Source organism: Dipodomys merriami, unplaced genomic scaffold (genome assembly GCF_024711535.1).
Source record: "Dipodomys merriami isolate MVZ:Mamm:240054 unplaced genomic scaffold, mDipMer1.0.p SCAF_137, whole genome shotgun sequence".
Classification (NCBI taxonomy): domain Eukaryota; kingdom Metazoa; phylum Chordata; class Mammalia; order Rodentia; family Heteromyidae; genus Dipodomys; species Dipodomys merriami.
This window is the reverse complement of record NW_027202682.1, coordinates 522,219-539,905: the sequence shown is the minus strand read 5'-3', so window position 1 is coordinate 539,905 and position 17,687 is coordinate 522,219. Positions and strand designations below refer to the sequence as shown.

Sequence of the window (17,687 nt, the reverse complement as noted above, 5' to 3'; positions counted from 1 at the left end):
AGGGCACGGAGGGCGGCTGGCCGTGCGTGGACCCCGCCGCGTTGGGTCCGCGTCTCGCAGCTGGGCGTTTCCGTGCCCCTCGCTTTCCTCTCGACCTCTGGTCCCCCCCTCCCCTCCTCCCTCCCCCCTCCCCTTCCCTCCCCTCCTCCCTCCCCCCTCCCCTTCCCTCCCCTCCTCCCTCCCCCCTCCCCTTCCCTCCCCTCCTCCCTCCCCCCTCCCCTTCCCTCCCCTCCTCCCTCCCCCCTCCCCTTCCCTCCCCTCCTCCCTCCCCCCTCCCCTTCCCTCCCCTCCTCCCTCCCCCCTCCCCTTCCCTCCCCTCCTCCCTCCCCCCTCCCCTTCCCTCCCCTCCTCCCTCCCCCCTCCCCTTCCCTCCCATCGCCCCCCCCCGTCCCCCCCCACACACACAGCAGCCAGCAGGGAGGACCTTCACACAGGGACTCCTCCTCAGCTGCTGCCCGGCCAGGGCCAGGGCCTCCTGGGCGGGGCGGGCAGGCCCGAAGACCAACAGAGGCCTTGGCAACCAGGCCAGTCAACAGCCACCACCCGGCAGGAGGCCCAGCTGCCCTGGGCACAGCTCCCTGGCCCTAGGAGAGGAGCCGCCTAGAGCCATGGAGAAAGTGAGTCTCCCCAACAGCACCCTGGGTCGGGGCTCTTTCCCTCAGAGGCCAGGGGGTGTGCAGGCGCCCACTCCTCTCCTGGCCAGGGAAGGGCCGCCTTGGCTGAGTGTCCAGAGCCCAGGCCTCAGACCCACCGGGGCCTGGGGTGCTGTGGCCTCCCCAGGTGCCAGGGGCTGACAGCTGGTTGCTGGGGGAGCCTGGGGACACCCCCGCATGGGCCGGCAGCCTGCAGACGGAGCTTCCGGCCGCCCGGGAGCTGAGTGAGCAGCAGCGGCTGCAGGTGGGTGGGGAACCCCGGAGCTCCCAGTTGGGGAGGGCAGCCACGGAGCCCAGAGGCAGCGCCTTTCAACCTGGCACCCGCAGATCTCCAAGGAGTTGGTTGACCTTCAGATCACCACCCACCGCCTGCAGGAGCAGCACGAGGCTGAAGTCTTCCAGCTGCAGAAGGAGGTGAGCACCTCCGCCAGGCACCACGGGGGCCTGGCCTGTCCCTCGTGAGCCGTGTGGCCGTGTCTGTGCCCGATACATGCTCGCCCACGCTGGGCGGTCCAGCAGGCTGCTGCCCTGTTGCCTCCAGGTCCTGCGGCTGGAGAGTCGGGTGCTGGAGCTGGAGCTGCACCGAGATCGCGCCAGCCACAGAGCCCCAGCAGACCCTCACCAGGGGTGCTGCCCAATACCGGCACAGGAGTTCAGCCACAGAACTCAGGGGCCTGAGCCCCGGGAGCACCAGAGACCCCAGGTCACCGTGAGCACGTGGAGGGCTGGGTGCGGGGTGCCGGTGAGTTCCACGGGGGCGCGGCGAGGTGGAAGCTTGCTCACCCGAGCCTCAGTCCCGTCTGTTCCCTGGGGATGCAGCCCACGACACCCGGCTTCTGAGCAAGAGCAAGTCAAACTGGGGAGCAACGGGACCACACAGCCCCTAACGCAGGGCTTCCCTCCTGGGGGTCGCTGGGGGTTGGGTCTGAACAACCAGCTCTGTACCGTACAGCCACCAGGAGTCGGGGGACACCTGCGGGAAGATGGGACCCGGGTGCAGCAGGCCCTGCAGGAACGAGTGTGAGCCACCCCCCCATCCTGGATCGGGAGGGCCCAGCAGGACAGCACTCGGCGTCCAGCGCGGCCGTGCTGACCCCCCACCCTGGCCTGACTGAGCCCCCCGCTGTCAGCAGGGCAGCCTTGGACCGGCAGCTGCAGGGAGCCCAAGAAGAAGCCAGGGCGGCCGGGCAGCGACTGGCCGCACAAGCTATGGTGAGGCCTAGCCCGCCGTACACACGTAAGAGGTCTGGAGGACGGGGCCTAGAAACGCAGCAAAGGATCCCGTCTTCCCAGGTACTGTCCACCTGCCAGGCCCAGCTCCACCAGGCCGAGGCCGACAACGCCCGGCTGCAGCTGCGGCTGAAGCGACTGACGGAGGAGTATGCCGCCCGGCTGCAGCACTGCACGCAGCAGGCGGTGGTGAGCAGCCCTCGTGAGCCCTGGCCGCTGGGCACCACCGCAGGCAGAGAACCCAGCCGGCCGGATGGGAAGAGGCGGTGCCCAAGTAAGCTCCGCCCCATCCCCCAGGAACAGGCCAGTGGCACGGGCCAGGCTTCCCTGCGGACATTCCTGGAAGCCACTCTGGAGGACATCAGGGCAGCGCACCGCAGCCGTGAGCGGCAGCTGGCACAGGCCGCCCGGACCTATCGCAAGCGCCTGGCAGACCTAAGTCGTAGGCACGAGTTGCTGCTGACCACTTGCAGGTAGGCCCCATCCCGGCTCGGGCTCATGGGGTGGGGTGAGCCCCACGTGACCTGGAATGCGGCTTAGTGTGCAGCAGGAACGGCCCCAGGTACCGACGGACCCCAGCAAGGCACTGGAGACCCCCGGGGCCACCTGTGCTGCCGAGCCTGGCCACCCAAGGGCCGATAAGGTGAGACAAGCAAGCCCAGGGCCTCTCCCCGCTGCCCAGCACTGCCCTGGGCTCGGCAAAGCCCCAGGGCCTCTGCGCGGCCAGCGGAGGGGTCCTTGCCATGTCTTACAGTGCCGCAGCCTCAGGACCTCACTTCTGGGCCCAGAGAAAGGACCTGGTGAAGGCTCCCAGGGGACGTCACTGTCGCTGTGAGTGGGGCGGGGTGGGGGCAGGAGGAGAATGGAGGAAGAGGCAGAGCACAGAACCCTGCAGCCGCCTGCCTTCGTTTATTCCTGCTACCCCTGCCCTGGCACCTCCTGGGAGACACTAATCACAGGAATAGTGGAGTGGCTGCTCCTGCTAAGCAGCTTGCAGATAAAGAAGAGGGACCTGCTAGAAGGAGGTCAGAGTGGGCGCCGACCGCCTGTGACCAGGCCGGCCCCTGGCTCAGACCTCCCCCTTCCCGGCTGCCCGTGAGCAGGGCTCGTGAGGAAACGCCTCCTAGGGTTTGGGGAAAGGAGCCCAATGGGCCTGGGGGAGGACCCCCGCGGAGACCAACCTTTTGTCCCCCTGCCAGGGGCCTGGCCACTGTGTCCTGGGCCGAGATCCACCAGAAGCTCCGGGACTTCTCCAGGAACACCCAGGTAGTAGGCAAGGCCGGGCAGGGGCCCCGCCGCACCCCTTGCCCTGGCTTACGGCGTGCTTTGCTGCCAGGCGGAGCTGGAGCGTCAGCAGGCCCAGCTGCTGGTCCGGGCCACGGTGGCGGAAGAGCAGCTTGCTGAGTTACAGGAGTACGTAGACCAGCATCTAGGCAGGTGGGCCAGGCGTGACCCAAGGATTTTGGCCCCGGAAGAGGGAAGAAAGCCCACCACCAAGCAAGCGACGTCACCCAGCCTCTCCTCCAAGGTATAAGCAGGAGATCCTGAGACTGCGGACGCTGGTGGGTTCTGAGGACCCCCGGGATGGAGAGGCCCTACCTCCAGCCAGGCCCCAGCACCCGAGCACCCGCGGCACCCGCTAGCCGGTCTCCGAGGGCAGCCGGCATGGAGGAGCCTCCCCAACCCCCCCCCGGGAAACTAGCCCTCCTCTACCAAACAAGAGTTGGGGTGGGAGCTGCGGAGTCTTTATTGTGTCCAGCCAGCCTGTACGGTGGGGGTCCCGGGGACTGGAGGAGAGCCCAACCCTGGGGTGGCCTCGCTGGGCACTCCCGAGGAGGACACAGCAAACCCAGCGCCAGGGACGTCGTAGGCCCAGACGCAGTCCTGGCCCTCTCCCGCCACGGCCACAGGCTGCCAAGTAGGGAGCGGGAAGCGCCCCGCTACCACGCGAGCCCCAGGGGGCAGCTCTGCCCAAAGCTTGTCCTCCAGCAGGGGCAGCTGCGGGAAAGAGCAGGGGAGGGGCGGGCGGGGCTGGCCGTCAGCGGGCCCAGTGCCCCGGCCCAGGCCCCAGGCCCACCAACGCCGAACATGGCCCGACCTCCCGGCAGAGCAGCAAACCCCGACCTACCACACTGGGGGCCAGGAACACAGACACGTTGTAGCAGTCCTTCAGGCTCACCTGCGCAAGACCCGAGCGGAGATGAGGGCGAGGGGCGTGCGGGGAGGGCAGCCGAGGCCTGGGGTCCCAGGGCTCCCCAGGTTACCTTCCAGAGATCCTGGCGGTAGTAGCGGACGCGGCCTGCGCAGCCGGCCCTCCACGCGTGCAGGCGTGCGAGCCCCAGCAGCCACGGGTTCAGCTCATAGCCCACGGCTGGCCGGAGCCCGCACCGGTGTGCCGCCAGCACCTGCGGGAGTCGCGAGTGTGAGCTGGTGCAGGGGAGGGGTGCGTGGGACACGAATGAGCACGCGTGCGCGTGCACACACACACACACACACACACTCACAATCCTGCCGTCCCCAGAGCCCAGGTCCACCGTCTTCCCGGGGCGGCCTCGCAGCAGCAGCAACACGTGCTCCACCTGCCGCGCACTCGCACCCACGTAGGGCACCTGCAGAGGAGGTGCGGGTGCTGGGACGGGCGGCGGGGAGGCTGGGGGCTCGCCCGCCCCGGCCCCCCGCGCCCCCCCCCCGCGCCCCGCACCTGCAGCCGCAGCGGCACCCCGCGGAAGCCAGGCTGCAGCAGCAGCGCCCACACGGCGTAGGCCGCCAGCCCCGAGCCCGCTGCCAGCTGCAGCAGCTCCACCGCCCGCAGCCGCCTGGCGCGCGGCCCCAGGAACGCCTCAGCCGGGTCTTCGTGCTCCATGGCTGCGGGACGGGAGGCCTGGGAGGACCGGAAGGGGCCGGGCCGGCCTCTCACCGGGGTTCCGGATGGTGGCTCTGGCAGGCGGCCGGCGGGCCGTGCCCTGCTCCGGGTTTGTCTGGCCTGACCGCTGCGTCTGGATGCCGGCCTCTGGAGCCAGAAAGGGGGGGCAGGGGGCAGGCTCAGGCAGGGCCGGGCAGCGGCCAAGCTGGTGCGACTGCCCTGTACCCCATGTGACCGCTGTCCTCAGGCTCGTGGACCCATGTGACCGCTGTCCCCAGGGCTCACCAGCCAGGACTTCCTGGAAAGCTAGCCAAGCCCAGGGCAGGTCCCACAGAGACTCCCTGCAGTCCCTCTCCCCCACCCCCCAGGACAATTAGGGGGAGTGGATGCCTGGGAGCCGGTGGGGGTCATGGGAGGGATGATGGGGAGAGACAGATGTTGGCTCTGGAGGGAGAAGCTTCTGGATATGGGCTTGGCCGCTGGCAGCTGGCCAAACATGTGGAGGGGGTGGTAAAACAGCCCAACAACCAAGGAGAACAAGAGGGAAGAGTCGCTCTGGGCAAAGCCCTGGGCCAGGCTGGGCTGACTACTCACGCCGCTGAGGTCTGTCTTGTCTGTGTGGAGAAAGGGCTGTGTCCCCAGCTCCGGCCTCATCCCCTGCGGCCAGCCGGCGCCCACGATCACCACGCCTCCCCGCAGCAAGGGCCCTGCTGGTGCTGGCACACTGGTCCCAGTCTAACCAGTCTAACCGGCAGGCCTTCCACAGGCCACAGGAGAGCCTTCATTTGCTAGGGAGAAGGTGACCTGCACTCCCAGCTCTGTGTCCAGCCTCCTCGGGGGCTGTAGTTGACCCCCTCCCAGGGCAGGGCATCACCAAACTCCAGACAGGAGTGCTTACACACACCTGGTCTCAGGACTCCCAGTGCCCAGAGCACCTGAGACGCTCAGCAACGTCAGACCAAGGGCACAGGTGCACCTGTGTGTCTGCACCCCGTGACAGGTTCAGCTGGCCCACAAGAGGCCCCCGGCCCGCTTCCCTTAGCTCCAGACCACATGCTCTTCCACACTTAGCCTGGCTGCCTCGCCTCCCATGCCCCCACCCGTCTGGCCGTGTTCTGGGGGTACACAGGGTTCTCTTGGCCCGAGCACAGGCCGAAAGCAGGAGCTGTCTCTGGAAGGCAGTGCATTGGGGTCCGGCCCTTCCCAGAGCAAGTGAGCAGAGCACGTTTAGCAGCCCGGCCTGTTGTGTATGGGTGGTCTGGGGCTGGTGCTCAGCCAACGGCCATGCCGTGTGGAGGCCAGGCAGTGGGGACAGCTCTTAGGTTGTGGGGAGCTGGCTAGAGGATCCGGGCAGGTGCCAAAGGGGAGGGTGCTGCTCAGCCCTGGTGGCAAGGCCTGGGAGACCTGTGTGGACCGTCTCCCCAAGGTAACTGAGAGGTGGAGACACACAGGGCTTCTATTCCTGGTGATGCTGGGGTACAGGGTGCTGGTGCCAGGGATACAAGGGCCTGGCATCCAAAATATGATCCGGGCTGGGGGTGAAAAAGTGAAAGGAGTTGAGAATGCGGTAGAGTGCTCACCTAGCATTCATGAAGGCCTGGGTTTGATTCCTCCGTATCACATACACAGAAAAGGCTGGAAGTAGCGCTGTGGCTCAAGTGATCAAGCACTAGCCTTTAGCAAAAGCAGCTCAGGGACAGTGCCAAGGCCGAGTTCAAGACCCAGGACTGACAAAAAAAAAAGTGAGGCTGGGAAGGTGGCTCAGTGGTAGAGCGCTTGCCTTGCATGCCTGAGGCCCTGGGTTCGATTCCTCAACACCACATAAGCAAAACAAAAGCCGGAAGTGGCGCTGTGGATCAAGTGGTAGAGCGCTAGCCTTGAGCTGAAAAGTTGAGGGTCAGCGCCCAGGCCAGAGTTCAGGCCCCACGACCGGACCCAAAAAAAAAAAGTGGGGGGGGGGGACTGGGAAGGTGGCTCAGTGGTCGAGCGCTTGCCTTGCATGCCTGAGGCCCTGGGTTCAATTCCTCAGCACCACATAAGCAAAAAGAAAGAAGCCGGAAGTGGTGCTGTGGCTCAAGTGGTAGAGTGCTAGCCTTGAGCTGAAGAGCTGAGGGACAGCACCCAGGCCCAGAGTTCAGGCCCCATGACAGGACCCCTCCCAAAAAAAGTGAGGGTCTGAGCCTGAGCACACAGCCAACAATGGTTGGAAGTTTAGCTGATGCGTGGAAGCAAGGAGCCCAAGGAGCACAGGGGAAGAAACCGTTCGTCCCCACTCAGCCTCGTCAGCCTGGCCTAGGGGACACAAGCCAAGTAAAAGTGAATGCCTCTTCCCCTGCCAGCAGCCTGTGCCGTAGACGGTTCAGGACAGCCACTGGAGTGACTGAGCGTGCCGGCTCAGGGCGCAGGGTGCCGGCTTGGCATAGGATGCCGGCTCAGGGCGCAGGGTGTCAGGTTGGCATAGGGTGCCGGCTCAGGGCACAGGGTGCCAGCTCAGGGCACAGGGTGCCAGCTCAGGGCACAGGGTGCCAGCTCAGGGCACAGGGTGCCGGCTCAGGGCACAGGGTGCCAGCTCAGGGCGCAGGGTGCCGGCTTGGCATAGGGTGCCGGCTCAGGGTATAGGGTGTAGGTGCTGGCTCAGGGTGTAGATGCTGGCTCAGGATGTAGGTGCTGGCTCAGGGTGTAGGTGCTGGCTCAGGGTGTAGGGTGTAAGTGCTGGCTCAGGGTGTAAGTGCTGGCTCAGGGTGTAGGGGTTGGCTCGGGGTGTAGGTGCTGGCTCAGGGTGTAGGGTGTAGGTGCTGGCTCAGGGTGTAGGTGCTGGCTCAGGGTGTAGGGTGTAGGGTGTCGGCTCAGGGTGTAGGTGCTGGCTCAGGGTGTAGGTGCTGGCTCAGGGTGTAGGTGCTGGCTCAGGGTATATGTAGGTGCTGGCTCAGGGTGTATGTAGGTGCTGACTCAGGGTGTATGTAGGTGCTGGCTCAGGGTGTAGGTGCTGGCTCAGGGTGTAGGTGCTGGCTCAGGGTGTAGGGTGTAGGTGCTGGCTCAGGGTGTAGGGTGTAGGTGTTGGCTCGGGGTGTAGGTGCTGGCTCAGGGTGTAGGTGCTGGCTCAGGGTGTAGGGTGTAGGTGTTGGCTCGGGGTGTAGGTGCCGGCTCAGGGTGTAGGTGCCGGCTCAGGGTGTAGGTGCCGGCTCAGGGTGTAGGGTGTAGGTGCTGGCTCAGGGTGTAGGGTGTAGGTGCTGGCTCAGGGTGTAGGGTGTAGGTGCTGGCTCAGGGTGTAGGTGCTGGCTCAGGGTGTAGGGTGTAGGTGTTGGCTCGGGGTGTAGGTGCTGGCTCAGGGTGTAGGGTGTAGGTGCTGGCTCAGGGTGTAGGGTGTAGGTGCTGGCTCGGTGTAGGGTGTAGGTGCTGGCTCAGGGTGTAGGTGCTGGCTCAGGGTGTAGGTGCTGGCTCAGGGTGTAGGGTGTAGGTGTTGGCTCGGGGTGTAGGTGCTGGCTCAGGGTGTAGGTGCTGGCTCAGGGTGTAGGTGCTGGCTCAGGGTGTAGGGTGTCGGCTCAGGGTGTAGGTGCTGGCTCAGGGTGTAGGTGCTGGCTCAGGGTGTATGTAGGTGCTGGCTCAGGGTGTAGGTGCTGGCTCGGGGTGTAGGGTGGTGTCAGCTCAGGGTGTAGGTGCCGGCTCAGGGTGTAGGTGCCGGCTCAGGGTGTAGGTGCCGGCTCAGGGTGTAGGTGCTGGCTCAGGGTGTAGGGTGTCGGCTCGGGGTGTAGGTGCTGGCTCGGGGTGTAGGGTGTCGGCTTGGGGTGTAGGTGCTGGCTCAGGGTGTAGGGTGTCGGCTCGGGGTGTAGGTGCTGGCTCGGGGTGTAGGGTGTCGGCTCGGGGTGTAGGTGCCGGCTCAGGGTGTAGGTGCTGGCTCAGGGTGTATGCAGGTGCAGGCTCAGGGTGTAGGGTGTCGGCTCGGGGTGTAGGTGCTGGCTCGGGGTGTAGGGTGTAGGTGCCGGCTCAGGGTGTAGGTGCGGCACGGGGTGTAGGGTGTCGGGTCGGGGTGTAGGTGCCGGCTCAGGGTGTAGGTGCTGGCTCAGGGTGTAGGTGCCGGCTCAGGGTGTAGGTGCCGGCTCAGGGTGTAGGTGCTGGCTCAGGGTGTAGGTGCTGGCTCGGGGTGTAGGGTGTAGGTGCCGGCTCAGGGTGTAGGTGCCGGCTCAGGGTGTAGGTGCTGGCTCGGGGTGTAGGGTGGTGTCGGCTCAGGGTGTAGGTGCCGGCTCAGGACACAGCACCGCCAGGCATCATCAGCTGGGTTTGGAGCATGGGCCCTGTGTGTGGTCCTTGTGCACAGCCTTGTCCTCTCCCAGCTTGTCCTGGCCTGAAAGGTGAGGCTTCCACCCATCCTGACAGGGCTTCCACCCCCAGTTTTTCTCTTGGGGTCGGGGAAGGGGGAAAGTCTGTCCTAGGAGCACAGCTTAAATAGTGCAGCACCTGCCTAGCAAAAGCATGAGGTCCTGAGTTCAAACCCCAGTATTTGGGGGTTGGGGTGGGGAAAAATAAGGAAGAGAGGAGAGGAAGGAAGGAAGGAAGGAAGGAAGGAAGGGAGGGAGGGAGGGAGGGAGGAAGGGAGGGAGGGAGGGAGGGAGGGAGGGAGGGAACCAGTCAGCCGTTGCGGGGGCAGCCGGACCCCCGGCACCGGAGCTGAGGCCTCAATGCGAGTCCACCAGGCCTTCAGTGTGTCTGGCAGAGCCCCACTGGCTCTTTATGCGGCCAGGAGGCCCAGGAGAAAGGCAGGGACAGTGACAATGGGGCCAGTGGCGGGAAACGGTCCTTAGAGCTCCCATTGTGCACCCCTCCTGCCAGACGCAGCCCAGCAGGCCCCACGGTGGCGCTGCCACACCGCGCGCCTGGCCGCGTCTGGACAGAGGGGCCCATTCTTCCCCCGACGATGGCACCGGGGCTCATGGTGACCACAGAGGAATCGCACCCTGCTGGAGTGCGTCCCCTCCCCTGCCAAGCCAGCTCGGGGTCTCCGGTGTCCGCTGCCCCTCGCCGGGGCCCGGTGAGGGACCACAGCCACCCCAGGCACCTTTTCCACTCCCACTCTGAGCCCCGGAAAGACCCAAGACAGGGAGGCCGACGGGAGCCGGCCAGAGCAGAGGTCAGGCTAGGGAGCATGGGAGGGACAGCAGAGAGAAGTCAATGCGGGGAGCCCAGTCCAAGCCTGGGCTTGACCCAAGAGACCAGGTCTGCGGTAGCCAGTATGAGCAGTGTTATTGGTGCCGCCTGTCAGCTGGTCCTGCGATGCCGTCTGGGGACCTCCAGCCCCCCACCCTCCTGCCCCCTTGCCCAGGAAGGTCCCACTGGCGGTCCCCAGTCCCCTCAGTCCAGTTTCACCTCGCAGGGGTGGGTGTGGGCAGCATGGGCAGCAGCGTAGGCACGTCTGAACTCCTGGGAGCGGGGGGCACAGCCCAGCCAGGCCTGGCCAAAGTGGCGCCAGCCCATGAAGAGGAAGGTGCCTGGGCCCGGGCGGACCCCGCACTGCAGGGGGGTGTGGATGGAGGCCGGTCCCGGGCCCTCGGCGCCGCCCACTGGCAGCATCGGGCGGAGGACACGCGTGGGCACCACGGTGATGATGGACTCCTGAGACTCTGAGTCGTGGGTGACCCCGTGGATGGTCCCGTTGATCACTGCAGGGAGGCGTGGTGGCAAGGGTGAGGACGGGAGGGAGAGCGGGCCCCGGGGCTCCCTCGCTCAGGGGACACTCACGGAAGTCGCTGGTGCACGCCGCCAGGAGGAGCTCCGTGTCGCTGCAGGGTCTGCAGACACCTGTCGAGCAGGGCAGCCCGTCAGCCCGTCTCTGCCTCACCCAGGGGCCTGCCCACCGCTCCTCTCAGCAGGAGCCCCAAGGAGCAATGGAAACCAAAGGGCTGCACCGCATTGTGTGCACGGCCGTGTGGGTCGGGGCCCCAGGGCCCTGGCAGGCACCGACTCGGGGCTGCATGTTTGGAGCTGGAGCCGCGCTGCACTCTCGCTTGCCCAGCTTACAACCGCACATCCAGTGCTGCGGCCTTCCTGAACTGCCTCCTGGACCATAGAACAACAGCCGGGCAGGGCGGCAGGGGGGTGCGGGTGGGGGGGTCTGGCTGGCCCTGGTTCTAGGGTCCCCAGCCAGAGGTAGCACAGTGACGGTCCCATCTCCAGCAGGGTCAGGCTGGGAGATTCAGGAGAGCCAAGAGCTGGGCCTGCTGCCCTGCAAGGGGGCCGGCTGCTCCTGGTCTCCATGGTGATGAGGCACACTGGACTTTTGTTGGCTGGGCTGGGGGAGGGGAGTGAGGTCACCGCTAGGCCAGGGAGCCCTGGACAGCTTCAGCCACAGCTCTGATTCTGTGCCTCCCTCCCTTCCCCCAACCCTTCTGAGACCACAGCCCCCAGGCTGCCCTGCCGGGCCTACCTTTCTACATTTGCCATGTTTGTCCCCACGCCCACTCTTTCTCTAAGATGAATTCTGGGGGGGAGGGAGAAGGAAAAGGGCACCCCAGCCGCCACCCTCTGGCCTGGTGAGAGCTGCGTTCCTGGCCCAGCATGGCACTGACAACCAGATAGGCCTCCAGGCCTCAGTGTCGAGGCCCGACTCCTCTAGTTCAGTCATGTTGTCCCGCGTGCACACCCGCACATGCATGCACATAGGCACACACTCATGCAGACGCACACACGCACACACAGGCACACACAGGCACCCACCTGTGCACAGATGCACCCGTGCACAGACGCACACACACGCACACACACACAGGCACCCACCCGTGCACATACGCACACACAGGCACGCACCCGTGCACACCCGCACATGCATGCACACAGGCACACACTCATGCAGACGCACACACAGGCACACACAGGCACCCACCTGTGCACAGATGCACCCGTGCACAGACGCACACACACGCACACACACACAGGCACCCACCCGTGCACATACGCACACACAGGCACGCACCCGTGCACACCCGCACATGCATGCACACAGGCACACACTCATGCAGACGCACACACGCACACACAGGCACACACAGGCACCCACCTGTGCACAGATGCACCCGTGCACAGACGCACACACACGCACACACACACAGGCACCCACCTGTGCACATACGCACACACAGGCACGCACCCGTGCACTCGCACATGCATGCACAGGCACACACTCATGCAGACGCACACACAGGCACACACAGGCACCCACCTGTGCACAGATGCACCCGTGCACAGACGCACACACACGCACACACACACAGGCACCCACCCGTGCACACTCGCACATGCATGCACACAGGCACACACTCATGCAGACGCACACACGCACACACAGGCACGCACCCGTGCACACTCGCACATGCATGCACACTCATGCAGACGCACAGACGCACACACACAGGCACCCACCTGTGCACAGACGCACACACGCGTGCACACACAGGCACGCACCCGTGCACACACGCACACACGCGTGCACACACAGGCACGCACCCGTGCACACAAGGCCCCGGTCAGGGTCAGCCCCGCGCTCACCGTCCACGCCCAGGCCCTGGGCCCGCGGAGGCAGCTCCGGATGCTTGTCTGCGCGAAGCTCGAAGCGGAAGGCGGCCACGCGGCGGCTGATGTCCGGGTGAGGCGTGGCCTGCAGGAAGAGGTCCCGGCGCTGGCCCGGGCCCCAGCGCACGCACCGGCCCCCGGCCCGGCCCGGGCCCTCGGCCAGCAGCAGCTCCAGGGCGCCCCCGGGCCGCTCGGCGAAGACCTGCGCGCCCGCGAAGGGCCGCGCGGGGAGCAGGCAGGCGACGGTGGGCCGCGCGCCCAGCTCGGGGCCGCCCAGGGTCAGGTGCAGCGCCCCGGCCGGGTACAGCCACTCGACGGCGCCCTCGGCGCAGGCCAGGGCCAGGTGCCCGACGCTGCCCGGCTCCTGCGTCAGGCCGCTGGGGACGGGACGAGGCGCTGAGGCGGCGGCGGGCGAGGCCCTGCCCCGAGCCCCCAGCCCCCGAGCCCGGGCCGGCGAGGCCCTGCCCCGAGCCCCCGAGCCCGGGCCGGCGAGGCCCTGCCCCCAGCCCCCCAGCCCCCGAGCCCGAGCCGGCGAGGCCCTGCCCCCAGCCCCCGAGCCCCCGAGCCCGCGGCCGGCGAGGCCCTGCCCCCAGCCCCCGAGCCCGGGCCGGCGAGGCCCTGCCCCCAGCCCCCGAGCCCGGGTCGGCGAGGCCCTGCCCCCAGCCCCCGAGCCCGGGCCGGCGAGGCCCTGCCCCCAGCCCCCGAGCCCGGGTCGGCGAGGCCCTGCCCCGAGCCCCCAGCCCCCGAGCCCGAGCCGGCGAGGCCCTGCCCCGAGCCCCCAGCCCCCGAGCCCGGGCCGGCGAGGCCCTGCCCCCAGCCCCCGAGCCCGGGTCGGCGAGGCCCTGCCCCGAGCCCCCGAGCCCCCGAGCCCGCGGCCGGCGAGGCCCTGCCCCGAGCCCCCAGCCCCCGAGCCCGGGCCGGCGAGGCCCTGCCCCCAGCCCCCGAGCCCCCGAGCCCGGGCCAGCGAGGCCCTGCCCCCAGCCCCCGAGCCCCCGAGCCCGGGCCGGCGAGGCCCTGCCCCCAGCCCCCGAGCCCCCGAGCCCCCGAGCCCGGGCCGGCGAGGCCCTCCCCCGAGCCCCCGAGCCCCCGAGCCCGGGCCGGCGAGGCCCTCCCCCGAGCCCCCGAGCCCCCGAGCCCGCGGCGGCCGGCGCCCCTCGCCGCCCGCCCTCCGGCGCCCGCCCGGGCCCCTCGCCGCCCGCCCTCCGGCGCCCCTCGCCGCCCGCCCCCGCCCCCCCGTCCCCCGCCTCACGGAGGCCCGCACCTGCCCCGCCAGCCGCAGCCGTCTTCCGAGTAGCCCGCGCGCGCGGACGCGGCCAGGAGGCCGCAGCAGAGGACGCGGAGCAGCGCCCCGGCCGGCATGGCGCAGGAACGCGCCCGCGCCTGGGCTCCGGGCTCGCGGGCGCTGCCCCGGGGCGGGGCGAGGCGGCGGGAGCTGCCCGGGGCGCCGCCGCCGGCCCCGCGCGTCCCCTCCGCCCCGACCGCTCCGCTCGGCCCCCGCCGCGCCGGGGCGGAGGGCGGGCTGCCGCTCTCCAGCCAATGGCCGTCGCGCCCGGAACTTTCCGCCAATGGCAGCGGCGCCTGGGGCCTGCCCGGGGCGTGGCCTGCCCGGGGCGGGGCCTGCGCGGGGCGTGTGCGTGGGGCGGGGCCTGTGCGCGGGGGCGGGGCGTGTTCGGGGCGGGGCGGGGCCAGCGCGGGGACGACCCCGGGCCCCAGCGGCTCCTCCTCGTCCGGCCGCTGTTGTCCCCCAGGCCTGGGGACGGGGGTGCGGGAGCGGGGTGCGGAGAGGCGCGGGTGGCGCGGCGGGCGCTGTCCCCGTGGAAGACATCCAGGGAGGGGACTGACCTTCTCCCCAGGGAGACAGTGCCCCGGGGCGGAGGGTCAGTGCCCTTCCCTCCGGAGGAGCGGGCCGGCGGGGGCTCGGGGGGCGCTCACGGGCCGGCGGGGGCTGGGGGGCGCGCGGGCCGGCGGGGGCTGGGGGGCGCGCGGGCCGGCGGGGGTCGGGGGGCGCGCGCGGGCCGGCGGGGGCTCGGGGGGCGCGCACGGGCCGGCGGGGGCTCGGGGGGCGCGGGCCGGCGGCTCCGAGGGGAGCGGCCAGGGCCTCAGCTCCAGCCCGCTCCGTCCACGGGTGGACGCCCGCGGGGCGGGCCCCGGAGCCTCGGGCCCGCGATCCACACCGGCTGAGACCTGAGCCCGGAAGCCCCCAGGCCGGCGGCAGCCCGGAGCCGGTCCCGGGCTGGCCAGGAGGCCGGCCACCTGCGGGAGCCAGCGCCACCTACTGCGCCCAGCCCTTCTCGAAGCCAGCCCTCTGCCCTGGCCTGGGCCGCCCCGACAGGAGCCGGACAGCCACCGGACCCCGCTGCCCGTCCAAGCGAGAAGTTGCTAGTACACTCACTGATGCTCACGGATGCTCTCGCACGTCCCCTTCACATCCCAAGGGCCTCTCGGGCTGAAGAACCAAAACAGTCCCAAAATAGCCAGGACACGAGAGGCAACCCGGAGTCCTGGGCAGGTGGAAGGATTACAGAGGGTGGTCTACTCACACAATGGGTTATTAAGCATAGAAAATAATGAACTCGGGCTGGGAAGGTGGCTCAGTGGTAGAGCACTTGCCTTGCATGCCTGAGGCCCTGGGTTCGATTCCTCAGCACCACATAAGCAGAAAAAAAAAACCAGAAGTGGTGCTGTAGCCTTGAGCTGAAGAGCCAAGGGACAGCGCCTAGGCCCAGAGTTCAGGCCCCATGACCAGACCCCCCCCCCAAAAAAAAATGAACTCACTGGGGGGCAGAGGTGTGTGGAAGACCTGCAGGCAGGTGATTATTGAGATCCTTGCTAAAGTGAAATGAGCCACTCACAAATGACAAAGACGATGTGATTACCTCCAGGAGAAGGACCCTAGAGCAATGACATCCACAGAGACAGAGAGTAAAATGAAATCCACAGGAATAGGAACTTTCGGTTACAGTTGAAGTTCCAAACTGACCACTGGGGAAGAAGACCGGGAGTTAGGGCTTTTGGGGTTTTTTTTTTTTTTTGGGTCCAGTCCCCGTGGGGCCTGAACTCTGGGCCTGGGCGCTGTCCCTCAGCTCTTCAGCTCAAGGCTAGCACTCTACCACTTGAGCCACTTCGCCACTTCTGGCTTTTTTCTTTTTGCTTATGTGGTGCTGAGGAATCGAACCCAGGGCCTCGAGCATGCAAGGCAAGTGCTCTACCACTGAGCCACCTACCCAGCCCCGGGAGTTAGGGTTTAAATCATTGATTTCAGTCTGGGGAGGTGGAAAACGCTTTAGAGCACTAGACCATGTGCTTACTCCTACTGAGCTATAAGAAAAAAGTTAAAATGGGCTGGAGATTTTGCTGGACAGAGCATATGCCTAGTGTGTGCAGGGCAGTGACTTCAGTCCCCAGAACACACTAACAGCAATAAGGATAAAACAATCACAAAATGTAAAGGGTCCAGGCACTGGTGGCTCATACCAGTAATCCTAGCTACTTAGGAGGCTGAGATCTGAGGGTCCTGGTTCAAAGCCAGCCCAAGCAGGGAAGTCTGTGAGACTTTTATCTCCAATGAACCACCAGAAAACCGGAAGTGAGCTGTGACTCCAAGTGGCAGAGCGCTCACCCTGAGCAGGACAGTGCTCCAGCTTTGAGTTCAAACCCCGTGACCAGCAAACATTAAATGAAAAAGAAGAGTGTCAGAGCCTGGTGGAAAACTATCAGGTGCTCAAGGCCCTTGAGCACACGGGTCAGCCCCCGCAGCCTCGGGGCAGCGGGGCACACGGGTCAGCCCCCGCAGCCCCGGGGCACACGGGTCAGCCCCCACAGCCTCGGGGCAGCGGGGCACACGGGTCAGCCCCCGCAGCCTCGGGACCGCAGGGCACACGGGTCAGCCCCCACAGCCCCGGGGCAGCGGGGCACACGGGTCAGCCCCCACAGCCCCGGGGCCGCGGGGCACACGGGTCAGCCCCCACAGCCCCGGGACCGCGGGGCACACGGGTCAGCCCCCACAGCCTCGGGACCGCGGGGCACACGGGTCAGCCCCCGCAGCCTTCCCAGCCAGGGCTGGGGGTGGTCAGCAGGGTAGTGGTCACCAGTCCACTGGGCAGGAGTGGGTTCTGGGCGCCCTCTGGTGGTGGTGAGGCATCACCTGGCGAGCCTCAGGCCCCGACCTCTCTGGGAGAAGGAGTGTTAGGGTTCCCTGAAGACAGGCGCTGGTCCTGAGCTGTCTCCTGGACGCCAGGCCTGCCCTGCTCAGCTTACTTTTCGCGGCCTTCCAATGACACTGGTGCCACAAAGATCTGACAGATGCCACCTCTCAGAGCTCTGCATTCCTGCCCAGGGTCAGACCTGGGCGCAGCCATGAGTTCCCATACCCATGGCGGCCTTCCGTTTCTGTGAGGACAGGGCACCACACACCTGGACTCGAGCGCGCAGTCATTACGTGGGAAATGAATGAGCGGATGTCTGACAGCCCAGATCTCGGGCTTCCTGGCTGGCTAAGGTCAGTTTGGGGGACCTAGCTCTGGGCTTCCCGATGCCATGATCCCCGTCCCTCCGGTATCAGAGACTGGAGTAAGAAAAGGAAGAGTAGCCTTTGGGGGCCTGGTGTGCAGAAGGCTGCAGCCCCTCTGGGGGGTGAGCAGAACGAGAATGGTTGTCCCCTCCCCCCGCCGAAGACTGCTGGGCTCGGACTAACTGGAGGCAGACATTCCCAAAGCCCCGTGACCCAAACAGGGCAGCTGGAGAGCCCATCCCGAGGCCCAGCTCCTGTGCTGGGCCTTGAAGGTCCTCCCAGTGCAGGCCTCCAATGCCATCGGGGGGTGTACCCTGGAGCTGCTCACCTCCAGGCTCGGCCCTTCCTCCTGCAGCTGGGGTTCTAGCAGAATGAGGTGCTGCGTCCACGGTGTTGGGTCCTGAGCAGGGCTGCGGCAGGCAGCTCAGGGGAGATAGTGGCAGGGAGGCAGCTAGTCCTGAAGGGCAGGTCATGGTGCTAGGGCAGAAGCACTCCCAACCAAGTTAGAGGCTAGGCTAGCGGGAACTCCCAGGAGACACCACCAAGAGCCAGAGGCGTTCATGGGAGACCCAGTGCTGAAGACCCCACATGAACTTTGAGTAAACCTGGACCACAAAAAGTAGATGGTGAGCCAGGTGCCAGTGGCTCACGCCTGTCATCCTAGCTACTCAGGAGGCTGAGATCTGAGGATCGTGGTTCAAAGCCAGCCTGGGGGCTGGGAAGGTGGCTCAGTGGTAGAGTGCTTGCTTTGCATGCATGAGGCCCTGGGTTCCATTCCTCAGCACCACATAAGCACAAAAAGCCAGAAGTGGCGCTGGGGCTCAAATGTTAGAACGTTAGCCTTGAGCTGAAGAGCTGAGGGACAGCTGCC

At 67.0% G+C, this 17,687-nt stretch overlaps 2 protein-coding genes across 7 annotated transcripts; one reads left to right on the top strand and one right to left on the bottom strand.

Moving 5' to 3' along the window:
- The first annotated feature begins 548 nt into the window (after positions 1 to 548).
- Positions 549 to 3,582, top strand: LOC138825356 (coiled-coil domain-containing protein 78-like). 5 transcript variants are annotated; one of them, XM_070019798.1, is made up of 13 exons: positions 549 to 617; positions 781 to 897; positions 981 to 1,067; positions 1,195 to 1,356; positions 1,606 to 1,673; positions 1,787 to 1,865; positions 1,947 to 2,072; positions 2,181 to 2,356; positions 2,424 to 2,526; positions 2,638 to 2,714; positions 3,083 to 3,149; positions 3,220 to 3,320; positions 3,412 to 3,582. In XM_070019798.1, exons 1-13 carry the CDS (start codon positions 609 to 611, stop codon positions 3,524 to 3,526), a joined length of 1,287 nt encoding a protein of 428 aa, XP_069875899.1. In that variant the 5' UTR covers positions 549 to 608; the 3' UTR covers positions 3,527 to 3,582. The 5 variants fall into 5 exon arrangements, with proteins under 5 accessions (XP_069875899.1, XP_069875897.1, XP_069875896.1 ...); XM_070019796.1 differs by having other exon boundaries at positions 2,424 to 2,714; positions 3,220 to 3,296; XM_070019795.1 differs by having other exon boundaries at positions 2,424 to 2,714.
- A 30-nt stretch (positions 3,583 to 3,612) lies between these two features.
- On the bottom strand, positions 3,613 to 13,720 carry LOC138825355 (adenine nucleotide translocase lysine N-methyltransferase-like). Of its 2 annotated transcripts, XM_070019793.1 has the most exons (9): positions 13,568 to 13,720; positions 12,283 to 12,683; positions 10,480 to 10,539; positions 10,108 to 10,400; positions 4,585 to 4,893; positions 4,388 to 4,492; positions 4,148 to 4,288; positions 4,012 to 4,062; positions 3,613 to 3,881 (listed from the first exon to the last, which is right to left on the bottom strand). In XM_070019793.1, the coding sequence occupies exons 1-9, from the start codon at positions 13,663 to 13,665 to the stop codon at positions 3,630 to 3,632; spliced, it is 1,710 nt and encodes a 569-aa protein (XP_069875894.1). In that variant the 5' UTR covers positions 13,666 to 13,720; the 3' UTR covers positions 3,613 to 3,629. The 2 variants fall into 2 exon arrangements, with proteins under 2 accessions (XP_069875894.1, XP_069875895.1); XM_070019794.1 differs by lacking the exons at positions 10,108 to 10,400; positions 10,480 to 10,539; positions 12,283 to 12,683; positions 13,568 to 13,720 and adding an exon at positions 5,341 to 7,548.
- Between the last annotated feature and the right edge of the window lie 3,967 nt (positions 13,721 to 17,687).